A 24,681-nucleotide genomic window follows, 5' to 3' on the forward strand; every position below is an offset into this window, starting at 1 on the left:
TCATGATACCAATCGATGAGCTACTTGAGTCAGAAATACTAGTTCCGAGGTCTACAAAGCCAACGACGACCGGGAGAGCGGTGTGCTAACCCTCTCCCTCCCCAAACCAGCCCCTGGCACATACAATTTACTCCTTTGGCAGAGGATGACACAGCGGTCAGTCGGTCCCGAATGGCCCTTCAAGATTAGAGCGGCGGAGCTTCCAGGCATGTCCAGCCCATTCTTTAACCTCATTTACCAATCATCCTCTAGGTACTGGTCGTATCGTTTGAGCAAAAAATGCGTTTGACCTTTCTTTGGTTACTTACCACACTAATCTCTCTTTCAGCTGAGACTTCGTGGCAGATTACAACTACGTGTCAAACATGACTGGAACTCCGTCTTTCACGAGTAATATTTCAACTGAATATATTACCCAGGCACTACGCATGCCCCGCCCTCACAACTTCACACCTGCTAAATTTATTTCATTTTCGTAACACTCATTGTAATATCAATCAACAGTAGGAATCAACATGGATTCCGGAAACAGCGATCGTGTGAGACCCAACTCGCTTTATTTGTTCATGAGACCCAGAAAATATTAGATACAGGCTCCCAGGTAGATGCCATTTTCCTTGACTTCCGGAAGGCGTTCGACACAGTGCCGCACTGTCGCCTGATAAACAAAGTAAGAGCCTGTGGAATATCAGACCAGCTGTGTGGCTGGATTGAAGAGTTTTTAGCAAACAGCATGTTCTTCTCAAGGGAGAAACGTCTACAGACGTTAAAGTAAGCTCTGGCTTGCCACAGGGGAGTGTTGTGGGACCATTGCTTTTCACAATATATATAAATGACCTAGTAAATAGTGTCGGAAGTTCCATGCGGATTTTCGCGGATGATGCTGTAGTATACAGAGAAGTTGCAGCATTAGAAAACTGTAGCGAAATGCAGGAAGATCTGCAGTGGATAGGCACTTGGTGCAAGGAGTGGGAACTGACCCTTAAGATAGACAAATGTAATGTATTGCGAATACATAGAAAGAAGGATCCTTTATTGTATGATTATTTGATAGCGGAACAAACACTGGTAGCAGTTACTTCTTTAAAATATCTGGGAGTATGCGTACGGAACGATTTGAAGTGGAATGATCATATATAATTAATTGTTGGTAAGTTGGGTGCCAGGTTGAGATTCATTGGAAGAGTCCCTAGAAAATGTAGTCCATCAACAAAGGAGGTGGCTTACAAAACTTTCGTTCGACCTATACTTGAGTATTGCTCATCAGTGTGGGATCCGTACCAGGTCGGGTTAACAGAGGAGATAGAGAAGATCCAAAGAAGAGCGGAGCGTTTCGTCACATGGTTATTTAGAAAGCGTGATAGCGTTACGGAGACTCTGGAAGAGAAGCGCTCTGCATCGCGGTGTAGCTTGCTGTCCAGGTTTCGAGAGGGTGCTTTTCTGGATGAGGTATCGAATATATTGCTTCCCCCTACTTATACCTCCCAAGGAGATTACGAATGTAACATTAGAGAGATTCGAGCGCGCACGGAGGCTTTCGGACAGTCGTTCTTCCCGCGAACCATACGCGACTGGAACAGGAAAGGGAGGTAATGGCAGTAGCACGTAAAGTGCCCTCCGCCACACACCGTTGGGTGGCTTGCGGAGTACAAATGTAGATGTAGATGTAGAACGTCCTCAAAGCATGTATTTTCTCCTACCCATTTTTTATTTCATGCTGTTTTACAGTATCTTCCAGGTCTCTCACCAATTTTTAATTCGAGTGATATAGATTGCCATATCACCACGTGTTATATTCCGGTACAATGAACTGTTAATTCACTTTCCACAAGGACTAACGCCCAAGAAGTCAACAACATATAACATTATTTCTTCATCGTCATCATTATCATCATCATCATCATCATCATCATCATTGTCACCACAAGCAGCAGCAAGTTCTTTACCTTTAGGCTAAATAGGAATATACTTTTGATTGCTGCATTCAGCTTATCAAATGAACATCTGAGCTTGCAGTACTTGCGCCACCATTAACTCGGTACAGTTTTCACCATACAATTTGTGATTCATATACTTTAAGAAAAGAAATAATCTGACGTAAGTTCGTCGTTCTCTTATATAATTACACCCGTATCTCCCAAATGAATATAAATTGCACAGCATACATTACTCTTATTGGTTAATACTGTACAGGGTGGCCACAATTAAACTTCCGCTTCTTGACGGGATCCCCATGAGAAACAAGTGATCGCAGGACAATGAAACTTTGTGGAAACATTTGTAAGGACGCGAGAAAGAGAACTAACGAGTAAACCATTGAAAGAGACACATTTTAATTTCCGCATGAGAGGGTAACATTTTGTAAATTGCGCACCCTGTCTACGTCCTAGGTTACAAAAGTAGCTCAGTGTGACGAACATCTGTATCCGCGACAGCCTGGAACTGCACTAGAGATACCATTTCACAATTGTTCGCAGCAGTTTTTGAAAAATGGACCATGGAATGTTCAGCTGTTGTTACACAGCTCTTGCACTGCCTGAAGATTGCCCAGTGAGTCTAGCGTTCTCTGTTAGGGCAACAGTAACTTCTCCAACCATTTGTGGCGCAACTGGCCGTCGGCCTCTTCCAGGAGCAATTCCAAAATCACCAGTTAATTCGAAGTTCCAAATCGTGTTCTCCAACCCTTGTGTGGAAAGAAGACCTCTCCGAATCCCTCTAACACGTCGATACTAACGAAGAGGAGCAGCGCTTTTGCTATACACACAGTTGCAAAAGCTCAAGAGGTAGTTGTAAATGCCATACATCAAGAAATGCGTAGAACGTATCAGGTGCAATAACGTTTCACTCGCACAGACGGAAACAAAATATACCAGCGCCAGAGCGACAGGTAAGATGCGCCGTGGCCGATAGAGTCCAGGAACTGCTAGTATCATAAGGAAATTTAAGAAAAGTTGTATATCAAAATTACTAACAAGACAAATGTTTAGATCGTGTAAGATGTGACAGTAACTATCACACGTATCAGTATTACAGCCTATTGAAAAATAAACTCAAAATTACGGCAAACGTCCTTATGATACTGGCGGTTCCGCCACACGGCATCGTACTAGCCCAAGGTGCCCTCTACCGGCCACTGCGAGCGTGACATGCTTCTGCGCTGGTACATTCAGTTTCCTGTCTGCGCGAGTGACAGATTACTGCACCTGATACTCCATATGCATTTCTTGGTGTACAGCATTTACAACTGCCTCTTGAGCTTATGTAATTGTTTATAGCTGTGCATTTTTTGCCTGTTTTGACTCCTTCCATTTTTTATTATTTTTGGACGTTTTTGTTAAGACGTCAGCGGACAAACGACCAATAGAGTTCTGCCATCCTTGGCCTCACGCTTTCGTGCAATAGATTGATACAATATTATTGTGCAATAAATATTGAGTGTCTCAGGGCTCATTTATAACACTTTCTGACAGATATAACCTCCATCTGACTGCACAACAGGCTTTATTCTACAATCTAGATTACGACCACATGCCATTTTTCCAGTGTTACAACTGCAATAGATTAAAGCACGATAAATGTACAAGTATCAGAAAGATAGCAGGGCAGACGGCTAAATTAATATCTGGGCTGCATGTTTTGTTGTCTTACTCACGTATTAAAATCATTAGACTTGCGTAGAATTTAAAATAATGGAACAACTCGTGTCATGTATTGTATTTCTATACTTACAATCAGGAATTGTCCTGCACGTTTTAAATTTTTAATATTTAGTACACTTCTACAGCTGTTGAATACAGTTAGAGGCTTACTGTTCCATTTAAACACCTGTGTAAGTAAAATTGCAGTATAGGTGTATATATGGGAAACACATGTAAACATTGTGCATATAGGCTATTCCCCCTTGTCTTCCCCTCCCCTTCACCTCATCTACTTATTCTGACTATCCCATCTTTCCTCCCCTCCCACATCAGTACCCCTTCACCCCTTATCTATTTAATACCTTTGGTCCATTACTGTTAAACCTAATGCGCACCATTCTCTCATTCACTATGCACCCATCCCGCCCCCCCCCCCCCTGTCCCACTTTTTTCCCTATTCTTGGTACCATTGTACACAATTTTATAACAATCATTGAGGCTTTTATACAAAGAAATTTAAATTCCAACGATCTTCAGAAGGATGTAGGTTGCAGTAGGTACTGGGAGATGAAGAGGCTTGCACAGGATAGAGTAGCATGGAGAGCTGCATCAAACCAGTCTCAGGACTGAAGACCACAACAACAACTGCTTATTTTATAATTGACCATGAATCAAATATTTCACTATCTTGCAACACTGTACTTCGATGTATTTTTAAGTACGATGGTGTGGGGTCACGATTTTACATGCAAACTGGAAAGTTGGCTCTTCATATAATGTAGACACTTGTATCTTTTGCCCACTTCAAACATAACTTAAACAGCTTGTACGAAGAGCTCCACTACCTGTCCCTATGATATACCACAGGTGACATGGCGCTAACTGGAATGTCTTCATGATGGTCTATGACGATAGTTTCACTTATGTTTTGTGTCAGTGGCTGCGGAGACGCAATGTAGTGAAGTTTAGTCCTGTGGTTTGGTCACCTATTTTATTCCACAACCATGTCAGGTGAATAAGTCATGTTAATTCCCAGTATATTAGCCTATTACACAAATATTCTCGCACTTGCCTTTGACAAAATCGGTTTACATAACCGAAGGTACATATTTTGATGATGACTTGTGTTCTACTCAAGTCCAATGATTTTTGATACGTAAGTAACAGAACAAATCCTGTAGCCTATACATTAATTTAACTGTCTGCCGTGCTATTTTTCTGTTACTTGTACTCTTATTGTGCTTTGATCTGTTGCAGTTGTAACACTTGAAAATGGCCTAACGCCGAAATCTAGATTGTGGAATAAAACCCGCTGTACAGTGATGGCGGTTATGTCTTTCAAAAGGTTTTACATGACTGTGGGTCCACACCAAAGTAAAATCCTTTATAACATAGGGTGTATCAAAATGAAACAGCCCATTTGGCGCGTCTGTATTTCTGAAACCTATAAACATTTACAATGAATTTTATTTTTTCATGTACGGAAAACTCAAAAACTTTTTTCATACCTTTCCATAGGTGTTCAATACGCCCCCACCCCCCTTGAGATGCACGACTTATGTCAATGTGGTATTCTAATTGTTCCCACACTGTAATGAGCATGTTTTGAGCTGCAGCTTAAACAGCCGCTGGTACGCGATGTCTTAGTTCATTCATTGTTGTTGGTAACGGAGGTACATAAACAGTCATTTATAAACACTCACAGAAAATAATCACATATAGTCAGGTCCGGTGTCCTTACAGGCCAGTAATGTAAGGCTGAATAATTTGGTCCAGTGCGACCGATCCATCGTTCAGTAACCTTTCGATTTAAAAAATCCCAGACTTCCAGATGCCAGTGTGACGGTGCCCCATCTCTTTGGTAAATGAAATCCTTCGAATCAGTCTCCACCTGTGGTAAAAGGTAAATCTCAAGCTTTTCGAGATATCTGCTTCCTCTAACAGTGTTATTGGCAAAGAAAAATGGGCCATACACCTTTTCCCGCGAAAACACATTAAATTTTGCAGAGTCCCCCTCATGTTGTAAAACCTCATGTGGTTGTTCCGCACGCCATATTCTCACATTATGATGGTTCACCTTTCCATTTAAATGGAATGTTGCCTGGTCACCAAACACCAAGCGTGGGAGAAAACTGTCATCCTTCACCTTTCTAAGTGCGAAATTACAGAACTGCACACGTTGTTCCCAGAATGATATTTTCACTCTGCAGCGGAGTGTGAGCTGATATGAAACTTCCTGGCAGATTAAAACTGTGTGCCAGACCGAGACTCGAACTCGGGACCTTTGCCTTTCGCGGGCAAGTGCTCTACAATCTGAGCTACCCAAGCACAACTCACGCCCCCTCCTCCCAGCTTTACTTCTGCCAGTACCTCGTCTCCTACCTTCCAAACTTTCACTATTCGGAAAACATCCCCAAGGCTGTGGTTAAGCCATGTCTCCGCAATATCCTTCCTTTTAAGAGTGCTAGTTCCGCAGTTTTGCAGGAGAGTTTCTATACTGTTTGGAACGTAGGAGCCGAGGTTCTGGCAGAAGTAAAGCTGTGAGTACCGGGCGTGAGTCGTGCTTGGGTAGCTCAGATGGTAGAGCACTAGCCCGCGAAAGCCACAGGTCCCGAGTTCGAGTCTCGGTCTCGCACACAGTTTTAATCTACCAGGAAGTTGCACACGTTGTTGCTTCTCTCCTGCACGAAGAGCTTGCAGTAGATCGATTTTGTATGGTTTCATGTGTAAACGTCGAAGCAGCACACGCTAGACATACATCGGGGGCATGCTGAGCTATCGAGCTGCACGGCGAACGGATATCTGCGGACTCCTCGTGAAAATATGACGGATGCGTTCGACGTCTGTGTCAGACATTCGGTGTCGGCCCGACGTCTTCCCTTTACATAAACAACCTATTTCTCGGAATTTTCCATTTCATCATCTAATGCTCTGTACTGTAGACGAAACCACACCATACCTAGTACGGAAGTCACGCTGAACAGTTATTACTGACTCTCACTGCGTAAAACGTAGAACACAAAACGCTTTCTGTTGTCCCGAACCCATTTTTACTTGAATTGAAGTGGGCGCACACTGCTGCTACCTAGCGGGAACCATGTAAAACTCGAGAGTCTGCTCTTTCCAACAGTTCGTTGATCACGCACATATCTGAAATAACATACACTACTGGCCATTAAAATTGCTACACCACGAAGATGACGTGTTACAGACGCGAAATTTAACCGACAGGAAGAAGATGCTGTGATATGCAAATGATTAGCTTTTCAGAGCATTCACACAAGGCTGGCGCCGGTGACGACACCTACAACATGCTGACATGAGGAAAGTTTCCAACCGATTTCTCATACACAAACAGCAGTTGGCCGGCGTTGCCTGGTGAAACGTTGTTGTTATGCCTCGCGTAAGGAGGAGAAATGCGTACCTTCACGTTTCCGACTTTGATAAAGGTCGGATTGTAGCCTATCGCGATTGCGGCTTATCGTATCGCGACATTGCTGCTCGCGTTGGTCGAGATCCAATGAGTGTTAGCAGAATATGGAATCGGTGGGTTCAGTAGGGTAATACGGATCCCAACGGCCACGTATCACTAGCAGTCGAGATGACAGGCATCTTATCCACATGGCTGTAACAGATCGTGCAGCCACGTCTCGATCCCTGAGTCAACAGATGGGGACGTTTGCAAGACAACAACCATCTGCACGAACAGTTCAACGACGTTTGCAGTAGCATCAGCTCGGAGATCATGGCTGCGGTTACCCTTGACGCTGCATCACAGACAGGAGCGGCTCCGATAGTGTACTCAACGACGAACCTAGGTGCACGAATGGCAAAACGTCACTTTTTCGGATGAATCCAGGTTGTGTTTACAGCATTATGATGGTCGCATCCATGTTTGGCGACATTGCGGTGAACGCACATTCGAAGCGTGTATTCATCATCGCCATACTGTCGTATTACCCGCCGTGATGGTATGGGGTGCCATTGCTTATACGTCTCGGTCACCTCTTGTTCGCATTGACGGCACTTTGAACAGTGGACGTTACTTTTCAGATGTGTTACGACCCGTGGCTCTACCTTCATTCGATCCCTGCGAAACCCTGCATTTCAGCAGGATAATTCAAGACCGCATGTTGCAGGTCCTGTAAGAGCCTTTCTGGATACAGAAAATGTTCGACTGCTGACCTGGCCAGCACATTCTTCAGATCTCTCGCCAACTGAAAACGTCTGGTCAATGGTGGCCGAGCAACTGGCTCGTCGCAATATGCCAGTCACTACTCTTGATGATCTGTGGTATCGTGTTGAAGCTGCATGGGCATCTGTACCTGTACACGCCATCCAAGCTCTGTTTGACTCAATGCCAAGGCGTATCAAGGCCATTATTACGCCCAGAGGTGGTTGTTCTGGGTATTTATTTCTCAGGATCTATTCATCCAAATTGAGTGAAAATGTAATCAAATGTCAGTTCTAGTATAATATATTTGTCCAATGAATACCCGTTTATCATCTGCATTTCTTCTTGGTGTAGCAATTTTAACGGCCTGTAGTGTAATAGAAATGATTTTTTTTTTAAATCGGATGATTCTTTTTTAAGCACAGTGTACTATATCGACCCATTAAAGATTTGTGACTGAAACTAGTTGTAAAGACATCATCACTGATGTAGCACCTGCAGGTGCTTTAAAAGTGTACAAGTCACTGACTGCACTGAGCGAGCTCGTGTGACCTGTGCAGAACCAGCGCAGCCTGCACGACACGGTGCACAAGACCGACGTGGTGACGGTGGACCGCGGCACGTCCGGAGGAGGCACCCTCGAGGTGGAGACGACGCAGCTGGTGCCCGGTGACGTCATAGTCATCCCACCCAACGGCTGCGATATGTACTGCGACGCCGTCCTCCTCTCTGGCTCCTGCATCGTCAACGAGAGCATGCTCACAGGTCAGTCTCCTCACTCGGTACTCAGAGTAGGCTACTGCTAACCTCTCAACGTTTCTTTCCCCCTGGGATCTCGAGATCGAGGATGAGTGATTTCAACCTCTGGTAAGACTCGTCTGAAGTGTTGTGTTAACAGTTATGACAGGAAAAATATTACCTGCTAATGACTCACCATATGCATCAGGAGGGTGACAGCAGATAAGTGTCCGGCACTTCAAATGGATGTATGTATTGCCGGCCGGAGTGGCCGAACGGTTCTAGGCGCCTCGGTCTGGAACCGCGCGATCGCTACGGTCGCAGGTTCGAATCCTGCCTCGGACATAGATGTGTGTGATGTTCTTAGGTTAGTTAGGTTTAACTAGTCCTAAGTTCTAGTGGACTGATGACCTCAGAAGTTGAGTCCCGTAGTGCTCAGAGCCATTTGATTTTTGGATGTATGTATTGTTCGTGTGAGGTCCGCCAGTTATGCAAAACGCCGTTTTTGTCTCAGTACCCAAACATGTTTCGGCACCACTGTGCCATCATCAGTAGGTTTTCGTTTTTATTTATTCTGCAATGTGAAAATTTTTGTTAAATGATTATAAAATTATGTGCATTTTTAGTTCAAACAACAGATCGCTTCTTTTTGTAAATACCTTTTACATATGGTGAGCACGAATTTTCTGGATCACTTTTGTGTTAATTACTACAGGTAGCGTGTCATCTGCAACCGAACGATGTTGATGAGAAAATTTTTTGCTGGGAGTTAACTTACCTTCTATGATGTAATTCAGCTTTTCGCGATGTTTTCGCGCCTATATTCGTTTTTACTTACGTTTTCGTGTGGCAATTTAACAGATCAGGAATATATGAACTCACATGCAACACTTGCCAGTCAGTGTACATAGGACAAACGTGCAGAAACTTCAAAACAAGATATTCAGAACATCTCAGAGCTTTAAAAAGCAACAGCTCCCATAGCACGTTTGCTGACCACCTTGTAGCCAACAGTCACCACCCAACCACAATAGAAACAGACCTAAGAATACTAAAACCCAGCCACAGCCTATACAGCAAACTGACCATTGAGGAAAACTTCCATATACACAAGGCAATAGCAGAAGGAAAACAGGTCTTAAACGAAAACACTACACTCTGCAAGGGCACACTATTTAACACATTAAAAAACTTTACAAATAAAAACAGCACAAACGGATAAAGTCTACACACACACACACACACACACACACACACACACACACACACACACACACACACACACACGAACAATAGATAAACTAAAATCTGCAAAGACGTGCCACTTACACACAAAAGTACAAAAGTAATACCATATAAAAGTCAACGCACACAGCCTAGAAGCGCACAGAAAACACACACACACACACACACAAATAAAATGCAAACAAAATTCAAATTTGGTGCCGAACTCTCTGGTGAACAAATGAACACTGACTGGTCTGGGACACATAACAAGCCACAATCACACCGTGTTCTGGTGAAGTGAAAAGTGTTTTACTACGATATTTGTGAAAAATACTTGTTATACTTACGTGTGCAACACAACACCTCAGCATTATGCGGAGAATGGAAGTACTTGCCACACGAAAACGTAAGAAAAAACGAATATAGGCGCGAAAACATCGCGAAAAGCTGAATTACAACCTAGAAGATAGGTTAATTCCCAGCAAAAAAAATTTCTCATGAACATCATTTGATTACAGATGACAAGCTACCTGTAGTAATTAACACAAGTGATTCAGAAAATTCATGCACACCAAATGTAAAGGTATTTACAAAAAGAAAAATGGTTCAAATGACTCTGAGCACCATGGGACTTAACATCTGAGGTCATCAGTCCCCTACAACTTAGAACTACTTAAACCTAACTAAGGACATCACACACATCCATGCCCGAGGCAGGATTCGAACCTACGACCGTAGCTGTCGTACGCTTCCACATTGAAGCGCCTAGAACCACTCGGCCACAAAAAGAAAAGATATGATGTTTGAACTAAAAATTCACATAATTTTATAATCATTTAGCAAAAATGTTCACATTGCAGAATCAATAAAAACGAAAACCCACTGGTGATAGCACAGTGGTGCCGAAACATGTTTGGGTACTGAGAAAAAAACGGTGTTTTGCATTACTGGCGGACCACATCCGACAATTTTAACTGCAAACACGGCCTATACAAGGAGGTACAAATCATAATGAGGGATGTATGTATTGCACTTTACAAAATGGACATCGTCGACATTGAGGAAATGTTCAAAATAGACCCTTAACTTGCGCCATGAACACCGAATGATAAATGGCGTGTCACAGTGATCAAAAAAATTCGCACCATCACGATCGAAGACGAACCCATCTGGAGTTACAAACTGTGCGGGACGTCCAGCTAGATGTCCACTCTTAACAGAATGCATATTAAACGTATTGGTCTAACAGGGTGATGAGAACTGATGAAATGTGATGGCATGCACTCGAATGCCGAACAGTCTCTAGTGGAGCTTATCGCGAAACTGTCTATCCTTTAAAGTGTAGCTGTAGATAGTGAAATAATATGTTTTACGGGCGCCGAAAAAACAAACACGCAGAGACTGATTTTGTCCAGTGGTTGCAGGTGGTGCTAACTGCGATGTCACACACTTTTCAGGAGTGATAGTTTCCTCTGTAGGAGTATGATTGTTATACGCAGACCAGGAATTAAGCGAAGACATGTTACTTAGACCAGCTTTTGGCCAAAAGCAGTGCTCATACCGTAGTTGTCTTACGCCCATTTTCACACTCTTCCTTGCGGTGACGTAAATATTCTCCACAGCCCTTGCAAGATCACGCACCCGAGAAAGAATCGGGGGAGGGGGGGGGGGGGGCAGGGAACCTCTAGCTTGTCGCAGCACAATAAATAACTGTCCAGTCAATTTGCTATCCAGATCAACGGTCAGCATAACTGTATACGTATGCGTTAAGATTTTGATGTTAGTTGATCTTGATAAAACTGTCTTGGTACCTCTAATTATCAGGGTTCATTTCATTTGCATTTTCTCTCCGAATTCCGATTTGTCGGAGTTGAAAACAATTTCCTTACTGAGCAGGAGGATGAGTTTTTTTATCGCTTCTATAAATTTTCACACAGTTTCCGCAGTTTGCTGTGCATCGTCAATTTCACGCTTTGTTCGAAATTTCGTTATCTTAAGACTTCCAGTTCTCTAGCACTGCTTGAAGTTACGCAACCATCCCCTCCGTCCCTTGAAATCACTGTAATCTACACTACTGGCCATTAAAATTGCTATCCCTAAATCGTTTCAGGCAAATGCCGGGATGGTTCCTTTGAAAGGGCACGGCCGATTTCCTTCCCAATCCTTCCCTAACCCGAGCTTGCGCTCCGTCTCTAATGACCTCGTTGTCGACGGGACGTTAAACACTAACCACCACCACCACCACCATTAAAATTGCTACACCAAGAAGAAATGCAGACGATAAACGGGTATTCATTCGACATATTTGTTATACTAGAACTGACATGTGATTACGTTTTCACGCAATTTTGGTGCATAGATCCTGAGAAATCATTACCCAGAACAACCACCCCTGGCCGTAATAACGGCATTGATACGCCTGAGCACTGAGTCAAACAGAGCTTGGATGGTGTGTACAGGTACAGCTGCCCATGAGTTTCAACACGATACCACAGTTCATCAAGAGTGGTGACTGGCGTATTATGACAAGCCGGCTGCTCGGCCACCATTGACCAGACGTTTTCAATTGGTGAGAGATCTGGGGAATGTGCTGGCCAGGGCAGCAGTCGAACATTTTCTGTATCCAGAAAGGCCTGTACAGGACCTGCAACAAGCGGTCGTACATTATCCTGCTGGAATGTAGGGTTTCGCAGGGATCGAATGAAGGGTAGAGAGACGGGTCGTAACACATCTGAAATGCAACGTCCACTGTTCAAAGTGCCGTCAATGTGAACAAGAGGTAACAACGAGACGTGTAACCAATGGCACACCATACCATCACGCCGGGTGATACGCCAGTATGGCGATGGCGAACACACACTTCCAATGTTCGTTCACCGCGATGTCACCAAATACCGATGCGACCATCATGATGCTATAAATAGAACCTGGATTCATCGGAAAAAATGACGCTTTGCCGTTCGTGCACCCAGGTTCGTCGTTGAGTACACCATCACAGGCGCTCCTATCTGTGATGCAGCGTCGAGGGTAACCGCACCCATGGTCTCCGAGCTGATAGTTCATGCTGCTGCAAACGTCGTCGAACTGTTCGTGGTTGTTGTCTTGTATACGTCCCCATCTATTGACTCAGGAAGCGAGAGGTGGCTTCACGATCCGTTGTAGCCATGCGGATAAGATGCCTGTCATCTCGACTGCTAGTGGAATCCAGCACGGCGGTCCTTATTACCCTCCTGAACCCACCGATTCCATATTCTGCTAACAGTCATTTAATGTCGACCAACGCTGACAGCAATGTCGCGATACGATAAACCGCAATCGCGGTCTATATCAAAGTCGGAAACGTGATGGTACGCATTTCTCCTCTTTACACGAGGCATCACAACAACGTTTCATCAGGCAACGCCGGCCAACTGCTGTTTGTGTATGAGAAATCGATTGGAAATTTTCCTCATGTCAGCACGTTGTAGGTGTCGCCACCGGCGCCAACCTTGTTTAAATGCTCTGAAAAGCTAATCATTTGCATATAACAGCATCTTCTTCCTGTTGGTTACATTTCGCACCTGTAGCACGTCATATTCGTGGTGTAGCAATTTTAATGGCCAGTAGTGTATACCGCGCGCAATTTCATCTCCATAAAGTAGTACGTCATTATCACCCGCATCCTGTAGATTGTATCGAACATCACTGAAACGCGCAAACACAATTTTTTGTAACAAGTGCGCCTTGTCCTCATTTACATATCCTTATATTTTCGTATGCACTACACGATCATATTGCTGCAGTCTTATTCGAAATCTGTTCATAATTCTTTTTTTAGCTATGCTGCGGATGATCCTCCACGTTCGTAATTATGTTTAGTACTCGCTCTCTGGACAACGACTGTCCTCTATTAAGTTTAACTGGAGACAGGATTTATGACTCCTTGTCCGACAAGAACTATATAGCTCGACATTTGTTTCAGTATCACTTTCACTTGTTAATTATGTATCGTCGTCATTGTAATCCTCCTGTATAGCTGTGACCGAGCGGTTCTTGGTGCTTCAGTCCGGAACCGCGCGACTGCTACGGTCGCAGGTTCGAATCCTGCCTCGGGCATGGATGTGTGTGATGTCCTTACGTTATTTAGGTTTAAGTAGTTCTAAGTTCTAGGGGACTGATGACCTCAGATGTTAAGTCCAATAGTGCTCAGATACATTTGAACCATACCTGGCATAGAGAAACAGCTGAAAGATTTGGAAGCAAATAAATCACCAGGTCCGAATGGAATCCCAGTTCGATTTTACAAAGAGTACTCTACGGCATAGCCCCTTGCCTAGCCTGCATTTATCGCGAATCTCTCGCCCAGCAAAAAGTCCCAAGCGACTGGACAAAAGAGCAGGTGACTTCACTATATAATAAGGGTAAAAGGACGGACCCCCAAAATTACGGACCGATATCCCTAACTTCTATTTGTTACACAATCCTTTAATATATTCTCAGTTAGAATACAATAAACTTTCTTGAGGCTCAGAAGATTATGTCCACGAATCAGCCTGGTTTTAGAAAGCATCGCTCTTGAGAACCTCAGCTTCCCCTTTTCTGACCTGATATACTGCGAACTATGGATGAAGAGCAACAGGCACATTCCATATTTCTAGATTTCCCGAAAGCCCCTGACACGGTGCTCCACTGCAGAGTGTTAACGAAGGTACGAGCGTATGGAATAAGTTCGTAAATATGTGAGTAGCTCGAAGACTTCTTAGATAATAGAACCCAGTATGTTGTCTTCGATGGCCAGTGTTCATCAGAGACAAGGGCATCGCCAGTAGTGCGCCTGATCAGATGAGTCCCGATTTCAGTTAGTAAGAGCTGATGGTAAGGTTATAGTGTGGCGCAGACCCCACAGAGTCATGCACCCAACTTGTCAATAAGGTTCTGTGCAAGCTGGTGGTGTCTCCGTAATAGGAGTGTCGTGGGACCGTTGCTATTCACAACATACATAAATGACCTTGTGGATGACATCGGAAGTTCACTGAGGCTTTTTGCGGATGATGCTGTGGTATGTCGAGAGGTTGTAACAATGGAAAATTGTACTGAAATGCAGGAGGATCTGCAGCCAATTGACGCATGGTGCAGGGAATGGCAATTGAATCTCAATGTAGGCAAGTGTAATATGCTGCGAATACATAGAAAGAAAGATCCATTATCATTTAGCTACAATATAGCAAGTCAGCAACTGGAAGCAGTTAATTCCATAAATTATCTGGGAGTATGCATTAGGAGTGATTTAAAATGGAATGACCATATAAAACTAATCGTCGGTAAAGCAGATGCCAGACTGAGATTCATTGGAAGAATCCTAAGGAAATGCAATCCGGAAACAAAGGAAGTAGGTTACAGTACGCTTGTTCGCCCACTGCTTGAATACTGCTCAGCAGTGTGGGATCCGTACCAGATAGGGTTGATAGAAGAGATAGAGAAGATCCAACGAAGAGCAGCGCGCTTCGTTACAGGATCATTTAGTAATCGCGAAAGCGTTACGGAGATGATACATAAACTCCAGTGGAAGACTCTGCAGGAGAGACGCTCAGTAGCTCGGTACGGGCTTTTGTTGAAATTTCGAGAACATACCTTCACCGAGAAGTCAAGCAGTATATTGCTCCCTCCTACGTATATCTCGCGAAGAGACCATGAGGATAAAATCAGAGAGATTAGAGCCCACACAGAGGCATACCGACAATCCCTCTTTCCACGAACAATACGAGACTGGAATAGAAGGGAGAACCGATAGAGGTACTCGAGGTACCCTCCGTCACACACAGTCAGGTGGCTTGCGGAGTATGGATGGGGATGTGGATGTAGATGTAGAATACGTTTACATGGAATGGAGTCTGTCCTCTGGTCCAACTGAAGCGTTCGTTAACTCGGAGTGGTTATGTTCGGCTAATTGGAGACCATTTGCAGCCATTCATGGACATCATGTTGGCAAACAAGGATGAAATTTTTATACATGGCAATGCCCCATGTCGCCGGGCCACCATTGTCAGCGATTGGTTTGAAGAACATTCTGGACAATTCGAGCGAATGATTTCGCCACCCATATCGTCCGACATTAATTCCACATAATATTTATGGGACATAATCTAGAGCTCAGATTGTGCACAAAATCCTGCACTGGCTACACTTTCGCAGTTATGGACGGCTATAGAGGCAGCATGGCTGAGTATTTTTGGTAGGAACTTCCAACGAGTTGTTCAGTCCATGCCATGTTGAGTTGCTGCATTAAGGCAAGAGGAGGTTGGTCATGACTTTTGCCATCTCGTTGTATTCTCCTCCCAAGTCTGTCACGTGGCATTCACGTGACAGTTACGCTGCTGTCATATTATAATTCTCGTGAAGAGTATTTTGTCATATTAATGATCAGAATATGAGTTTCAACTCCTAAATATCTTACCATCCTACACTGTTGCACGCTTTTAGTTCAGGTGGAAAGGAACTTTCTGACCACACTTGTACCGTTACACTTTTGACATATTGCGATTTGCTGCCGTTTCAGCGAGAATTTCTCGTAGTTATCATTCCCTGTAATCCCAAATAAATGTATAAAACAGGACAAATATATGTAATACTTATGTCCCTGTTTTAGTGGAAAAAGTAAACAGCGTTCTATCGGGCGCAGGGAACGATTTAGGTTTGAGGTTGGCGATTTGCACAGTAGGTTGTGCCCAGTCCACAGATAACCGTATGTGAAAGAGGCGCTGTATCACTACATTTGTTTGCGATCAGATCACCCGACACACCGTCTCCGAGGTGTTGCAAAAACGAGGTGAAATTGTAGCACGATTGCCGCAAGTCAGGGTAAACCAAAGCCATCTGACTCATCTGCTGTGGTCAGCACGTGTGGATGACATCGGTTGCCCTCGGCGGTCGGCGATTATAACAACGGAGACGCGACCCACGGTGCTGCAGGCCACCCACCAATCCAACGTTGCACGACAACAACATGTCATCAGCCTTTAATATATTCTGTGTGGGATCTAAAATTTAAAAACCTCTCTCACACCGGCCTGATTTACCTTCACTGATCAGGATAGTAAAAACATGCGTATATTAAAGGAATTTTCATTGACAAAGCAGGCTTATCACATTCACACAGTTCAATACTGTTCTATCCTGATTAAATTGAGCTTAACTTAAATTCCATAAGGCAGTAAAGCAATTTCGAAGTCTCGGTGCGACGAAAATTGTCAGTCGATCTCCTGGAAACATTTGTAATAATTATTAACTTTCGGTGATCACATGGGGAAGACCGGAGATCTGCTGGTAAGACCGTGTTAGCCTATTTATTTGAAGTAACTGGATATCTTGAGCATACAAAACGGCAGATTCGTCCAGTGTAAATCAGACGTTCCCCACTGATCCCGTGCAACACAGCGTAGTAAGCAGACACTGTCAATAATAATCAGTTAAATAATACGCGAACACACTTACTTTAGTTTAGTTCATGTATTAAATTCCTTCTCATGCAGAATCTCATCAAGATGGCGACTCGCCCAACAATACATACATATACATCCTTCTTTCACGACTAATCGGCAAGAAGTCCTCTATTCTTTTCATAAGAGAAAACATAGATAGCAGAGCAGCTATTCCATGGAGTAAATGGACGCTCCGAGGAATAATTGGGCTTGAAACTACTTTGCACTGATAATCGGTAAGATAAGAAGAGATATTTCGAGATATGTACTGAGTTATATAATTTATAAAATTTCTAAAAATATCGCGGAGAGACCGCTGCAAGAGATATTACATCGCCCCTCGCAGCGAGCAAAGTTGATATGTATCCACTTTGCGAGCTAACTATTGGCTTAGCTAACTCGTTAGAATTTGTGGAACATACGTTCCTATAAATTTTAAGAAGTTAGTAAGATTTTTTTTTATTACAAGAATTGAAAGAGATTTTGTATCTTCGTTACTAGATACCTAGTTGTTGCTTTCACGTGTTCTGGGACATACCCACATCCCACGTACACAACCAGGGAAGATGGACTTATATAGCTGTTAATCAGGTCTACCTATTCAGGAACTGGCCTTCACAGGGAAACCCCGGAAAACCTGGAGGCTTAGACCCCAACTAGGTATCACAGATGATAGGAAAGACAGAATAATTTAGAAATTTGAGAGTTATCTAGAATTCATAGGAAAGATAAAATCTGCCTCATAGCCAAAAAAAGAAAAAACTTCACACATGCAAATTTTTTTTACAATCTTCTGAAAAATTTTCTTCATCGATGTCTTGCTGAACTGCGGTGATACTGATCGAACAGAAACATGGGACACGGCACGGAGGCCAGGCGTCGCATTGGCGTACCGGACAGGAGACGTAACGGATTTGAGAGACCAGAAGGAACCTCAGGAATAGGTACTCAGGATTGTGACATGAAACAATCGAAATTCGTCTAAGGAATGGTCAACTATTAAAGATTCCTGGAAGAGAAGGGTTAGTCGAATTTTTCCAGATTCATTTTGAACTCAAATATGGACCTGATCCATCCAATCTTCCATCTGAGGAATGGGAAAATCCATTCGTCTTATACTTTCCACACCTAGGTGTCTTAATCGATACTGTAGTTGCACAATATCACAACTCCAGATCGGAAAACAATTTTTGAAAACATGGATAATTTCATCCATCTTCTTGAGTAAGCCGAAAGGTTCTAATCCTGGTTTTAATTATTTATTTATTTAATTTGTTTTTTCGTTGGCTTTTCCAGGTGGAAGTAGATCTGAATCTTTCCTAATTTGGTTTCAAGTACGAATGTGGATAGCATGTCAGAATGTTAAAAACTTTATTATTTGAGACAATTTCCAAAAAAAATTATATCTTACTCATAAAATGAAATTTTGCTGAAAGAGAACGTTTAATTAAGTCTTGCTGCATGACCTCTCCATCTGAAATTAATCTTAATTAATATTTATTGACGATCAAATTTTTCTCTTTTATACTCTAAATGCCGCATTTTCTCATGAACATATATGAATGCAATATAACAATAAACAAATCCAACTGGAAAAGACACATTATTACAAATTCAATGAAGAACTTTCTTATTAACTCTAATTTTATAAACATACACTAAGCTGGTTAATTAAATTCTCTTGAATGGAATTTGGCTCGCGAAAAAAAAAAAAAAAAAACAGCGAGTCTTTATATCTGTGGACAGTAGCAACCGATTCTAATTTTCTAACGCGGTTCATTTGTTCTCCTGTGAACTGTCAGTTTACAAACACTAACTTCACACGCAAGCGCCGTATTCGATCATATAGTTTCAGTAAACTTATTCTCACTGGAGATTAACACTCCCTGATTGTATATTATTTCACACGCATAAGCTTCTTTGGTGATCATCGTGTAGACAGATAATCCGTAAGTCTTCACAGCAGCAATAGCTACAGTTCCACTTACTTTTCTAAATATTCCTATACTATTACAGAAGCAATCGCATACTGTTCATTAAACTATCACAGATGCTTGGCATGCTGTCATTTAACCTATCACAGTAGCTGAGGCATACTGTCCTTCGCACTTCAATTTTTTTTTCAACACTCAAATACTTCATACAGACTTTTCATTTAATTTGAAACACTTTCCTTAAAAGTACCTCTTTAGGTCTACATGGGGAAATAATCCTTTTATTCTTCCAGAATCCGGATATGCTAATAAATACGCACCAGGATTCGGTATATCAACTATTATATATGGACCTGTATAAATTAGATTCCATATTCTGATGGTCTTCTTCAACCTTGATGGCTTGATGTGTCTTCTTAAAAGAATTTTCTGTCCGATATTGAAAGTCTGAATCCGTTTGATGTTTCTGTCATGGATTTCCTTTCGCTGTCTTGCTTTCTCCGTAATATTAATGAGAGCATTGCGAATTTTTTCTTCCCATGACATTTTGGTGTCCTCGAGTTTAGGCAAGTTATCTACCCAAAAGTTTCTTTCGATATCTCTGAACATCAGTTCATTCGGGGTAAAGTTTGTAGAACTATGAGGTAAATTATTATAAATCTGCTCAAACTCGGTCAAGTAGTTTATCCAGGTAGTTTGTTTATCATGACAGTACGTTCTCATGAATCTGTTTAGTTCTCGAAAAACCCGTTCAATTAAATTCTCTTGTGGATGATAGCAAGATGTAAATACCTGTTTTATTCCTAGTTGTGATACTAATTTTCTCCATAAATATCCAGTAAATATCTTCGTATTGTCGGAGATTATAGATTTTGGAATCCCTGCACGAGGAATGTAGTCATTTACAAACTTTACTGCGGCAGCTCTTGCAGTTGCTGATTTTATAGGATATAGTTTAACATATTTTGTAAACACATCACAGAATCCAATAATGTACTTAACACCACCTCTGGCTCTAGGAAGTGGTCCACAAATATAACATGATATAAGTGATCTTGGTGCTTCAGGTATGATTGAGTGAAGCGCAATTTTATTTCCCTTGTTGTACGGCTTTGCCTTTTGACAGAGAACACATTTCTGTATGACTTTGTGCACTTTTCGCCTTATATTTGGGAAGTAACAATAATATCTAATCTTATTAGCACACTTTACAACACCAACATGACCACAGGTCAAATGTGTAAACCAAATTAATCGTTCTTCATATTCTTCGGGTATGCAGACACACCACTTTGGATTCTCAGCCTTCCCAGATTTAAAAAATAAAATATTATTCACAAGCCGGTAGTATTCCAAATTGACCATAGGATTTTGTTGATTAAATTGTCGTATTACAGCATTCCATCGTCGATCGTTCTTCTGAAGCTGAGCCATTGTCTTACATAAATGAATATAATATAACTTGTAATTATTTTCTTGAAGAAGAAGCACTGGAAATTCTGCCTTATTATTTACATTCAGTTCAGGTGTTATTCCTTCTGGAGATCTTGACAACGCGTCAGCTATAATATTTTCTTTTCCGGCTACATGAATAATTTGAAACTGATATTCTTGCAGCGCCAGCGTCCACCTTGACAATCGAGGATGCAGCAATTTACAAGTTTGTAAAAAGGCTAGTGATTGGTGGTCACAATAAATGGCTATCCTTGAGCCATATACATAATAATTAAACCTTTTCAAAGACCAAATAACTGCTAAAGCTTCCAATTCCGTAGTGGTATATGCTCTTTCACAGGTGGATGAAACTCTGCTAGCAAATGCAATTGGACAAAAGGTTTTTACACCATCGATGTACCTAATTTGAAATAAACAAGATCCTAATCCCACATCTGATGAATCAGTGGCTAAACAGAATCCGACATTCACATCAGGGTGGTATAATAACGGAGCATTTATCAGTTGATCCTTAATTTCACAAAAAGCCTTTTCACGATCATTAGACCAATGCCATGGTACATCTTTCCTCAGGAGCCGGTTTAGTGCTTCGGAGTTCATTGCTTGAGTTTTAATAAATCGACGAAAAAGTGAAGCTAAGCCTATAAAGCCTTTCAGTTGTCTTCTGTTTCTTGGAGTTGGAAAATTTTTTATCGCACTAATCTTCGCTTCTGTTGGAAGAATGCCTTTTGCATTAATCATATGTCCTAAGAATTTAATTCTCTGTAGAGAAAATTGGGATTTTTTTTTTTTAGATTTGCAGTTATACCAGTTTGTTTGAACACAGCAAAAATCCTCCTAATAAGTTGTACATGTTCCTCCCAAGTTTTAGAGGCAATTAATAGATCGTCCACAAAAATTGTTATTCGACTACGTAGTTCTGGTCCTAGGGCATAGTCCAACGCAGAAATAAAAACTCCAGAGCTGATATTGAGACCAAAGGGAACGACCTTGAACTATAGCTTCTCCCTCCATATATAAAAGCAGTATATTTTCTTGAGTCCTTGTCTAAATGGACTTGCCAGAACGAACTTCTCAAATCAATACTGGTTAAATAGGATACATCTTGAAATTTCTGTATTAACTCATCGATGTTCTCCGGATGTGTGCGCACAGGTACTATAATTTTGTTAATTTCCCTTGCATCTAATACCAATCGAACTTTTCCGCCTGGCTTTGGTACAACAAGCAACGGAGAACAATATGGGCTGTTCGACGGTTCAATAAGATTCCAGTTTAACATTTTTTGTATCTCTTCCTGAACTGGTTGTTTTAATCGCCAGAGAATGGGATAGTGTGTGCGGCAAAATGTCTTATGGGGCTTAATCTGTAATGTAAAAACATATCCTCTAATAATTCCGGGCTTTTCATCGAAAACTGACTCATATTCAGTTAATATATTGAATAATTGTTCCCTCTGACTATCCGTTAGGCAATCTGACTCAGCAATCTTCTGTTCGTCTGTTTGTCTGAAATCCTCTACTTGAATTGACTTGATCGGTAGTCGGTACATATTATTATTTTTAGCACAAATCAACTGCACAGCAGCACCACGGAAATATCGCTCATACACTGACTCCTTTCTCAGTAAGATCAGTGTAACAAATTGATCTTCGATTTTACAATGCACCTTTCCTTCTACCAAGTCCAACTTGCAATTGCAGGCTTGCAAAGATCCAAAGCTAAGAATACAATCTACTAACAACTTTTCCACTACAAGGAATGTGCATTGTTTAGCTACATTTCCCAATTTTATCTCTATAAGCGTTTGTATCTTGACGTTCCAGGATTTTGCTCCCACTGCACCTATAACTCGGCAATTTTGTACTGGTAGGACAGGAATTTTCTTAATTTTACTAATTCTGCGAAACAAAGTTCCGGATACTACGTCTGTAGATGAAGCTGTGTCCAATACAACATTGGTTAAAATTCCTCCCACTTCTCTGATGATCTCAGACGCAGGAACCCTTTTATCTTCGACTACACAGGCCTCTAAGTCTCTCGTCAATTCATCTGTCATTAATTTTCCCTCATTATATCTCAACATTGCCACGGAATTAATTTCGTTTAAAACAGGTTTGCCCCTTTTGTATTCCCCGGCCGACTTTACGGAGCATAAAGCGTCTCATATATATAGTGTCAAGCGTAGTCATGAAAGAGTCAAGGTCATGCTCATTAATATACAGCATTCTATTTCTGATGCTGGCCGGAAGTCGAGATTTTAATATGCCAATCACGTCTTGTAGAGGCATAGGTTTATCCCAATACCGCGATTTGTTTATATATCTCTCAAAGTATTTCTTTAAAGACCCACGTGAAAAGGAAAAAGGTTCCGGGTATAATACCTCCTGCCTTAAACGTTCTTGTACTCCTTCGGACCAGTATTTGGATAAAAATGCTCGTTCAAAATCTTCATATGTGTCTCAAGTTGATATCATATCAGATGCCCATATAGCTCCTGACCCCTGAATATAACCGATCACGAAATTAACCGTTTGCCACTCACTCCAACTTTTTGGCAATACTCCCCTAAAACTTCTTTTAAACACTACGGGACGAATATTTTTCTTGTCTGGGTTGTAGATCTGGAATTGACGTTGTTTCGGCATTTTCTCCTCAGTATTGCTTTTACAATTACAGTCATTATGACTACCCTCACAGTGTTGTAATTGATGTTGATTGCAAAAACGAACGTGTGCATTAATGTCCCTGTCTGTACTTGATCGGTTAGATAGTGTAGCTTCATTGATAGATCATGTTATTGGTTCATTTCCTTGCGTGGAACACAAATCTTTCGAGAGAGACATACAGATCAGCTGACCGTATGTTCAATATTGTCTGAAGAAATGCTTTGCCTTTCCAAACTTAACTGCTAGAATTTTCATGCGAGAATGTTTACCTTATGATCAACCTCGTTTTGTCTCTCCTTTATGTTATTTATGGATTTATCCAAATTTTGGATGTCCTTCGAGATCTTGTCTTGTGATTGTCTCAAATCCTGCATATCTGCTGACATCTCATTTACTTTTTGCTTTAATTCCTCTTGAACTTCAACTGCTACCGGAATTACCGCCATAGAACATTGCATCTGTTCTTGTGCTTGAACTATCTGTGGCATTGACTCGACCTGCTCTTTAATAGTATCAAGCTTAGTAGCAACATACTCGGTTAGCTCTAGGCGTAACTTCTTCGCATTTTCATTACACTGCTGAGTGAATTGCTCAATTTGAGCGGCTAATCTTAATTTTGTCTTTTCATTCTAAATTTTCAATTCTTCCGCAGTTTTATTTAATTTATCATCAAGTTTCTGAAAACTCTATGCTAATTTATTATTTAATTCCGCTTGATTAGCTTCTAATTGCTCCTGGACTTTCACTTGATTGGCTGCTAATTGTTCATTTATTTCCCTTTTAGTCTCTATTTGCGCTTTAGTTAATTCCCTTTTAGTCTCTATTTGCGCTTTAGATAAGTCTGTTACATTTTTGGCTAACAGTGTTAACTGCTGCATGATTACAGTCAATGGGTTTATTTCGCCCTGCTCAGATGACATCGAAACACTTAAGTTTTGTTGTGGGGCCTGACTAATGCTGCCGCTAGGCACTACTTCAGCTAAGCTAGCGTCTAATGTTTCACTAACCTCAGAAAGAGCTGAAGGCTGTTGTGATTCGCTCTGCTGTTGCATTGCCATTTTATAAGCCGCCCTAGTAAGAACCATTAATACACAGAACAACAAATAAATAAAGTCACTCGCATCTGAGTTAATAATGTCACTGACCTAAACTTTGCATAATACTCACTTATAATAAACACTTCCTATCGAATGTTCAACCCCATCAATTTGATTCAAACCGATAGACATTTAAATAGTTATTCTAAATTTCTATCTACAAAAATTTAATTGTATATTGCCTGGCCTGAACGATGTCTCGTAGGTTGTGGCGAAATTGTGACTTCTGGAACAGTCGTCGTCTTCTTTTCTCTCGTGCACATGCAACATAAAATTCACACAATGTTTAAGC

At 41.7% G+C, this 24,681-nt stretch overlaps 1 protein-coding gene across 1 annotated transcript in view; it reads left to right on the forward strand.

The window, feature by feature from the left end:
* Window positions 1-24,681, forward strand: part of LOC124621805 (polyamine-transporting ATPase 13A3-like) — a 376,394-nt gene that overhangs the window by 273,001 nt on the left and 78,712 nt on the right. The window contains exon 8 of the mRNA XM_047147242.1: window positions 8,373-8,577. Within this exon, the coding sequence (XP_047003198.1) occupies window positions 8,373-8,577 (205 nt within the window). The remainder of the gene's footprint in view (window positions 1-8,372; window positions 8,578-24,681) is intronic.

Source organism: Schistocerca americana, chromosome 7, assembly GCF_021461395.2.
Source record: "Schistocerca americana isolate TAMUIC-IGC-003095 chromosome 7, iqSchAmer2.1, whole genome shotgun sequence".
Taxonomy (NCBI): domain Eukaryota; kingdom Metazoa; phylum Arthropoda; class Insecta; order Orthoptera; family Acrididae; genus Schistocerca; species Schistocerca americana.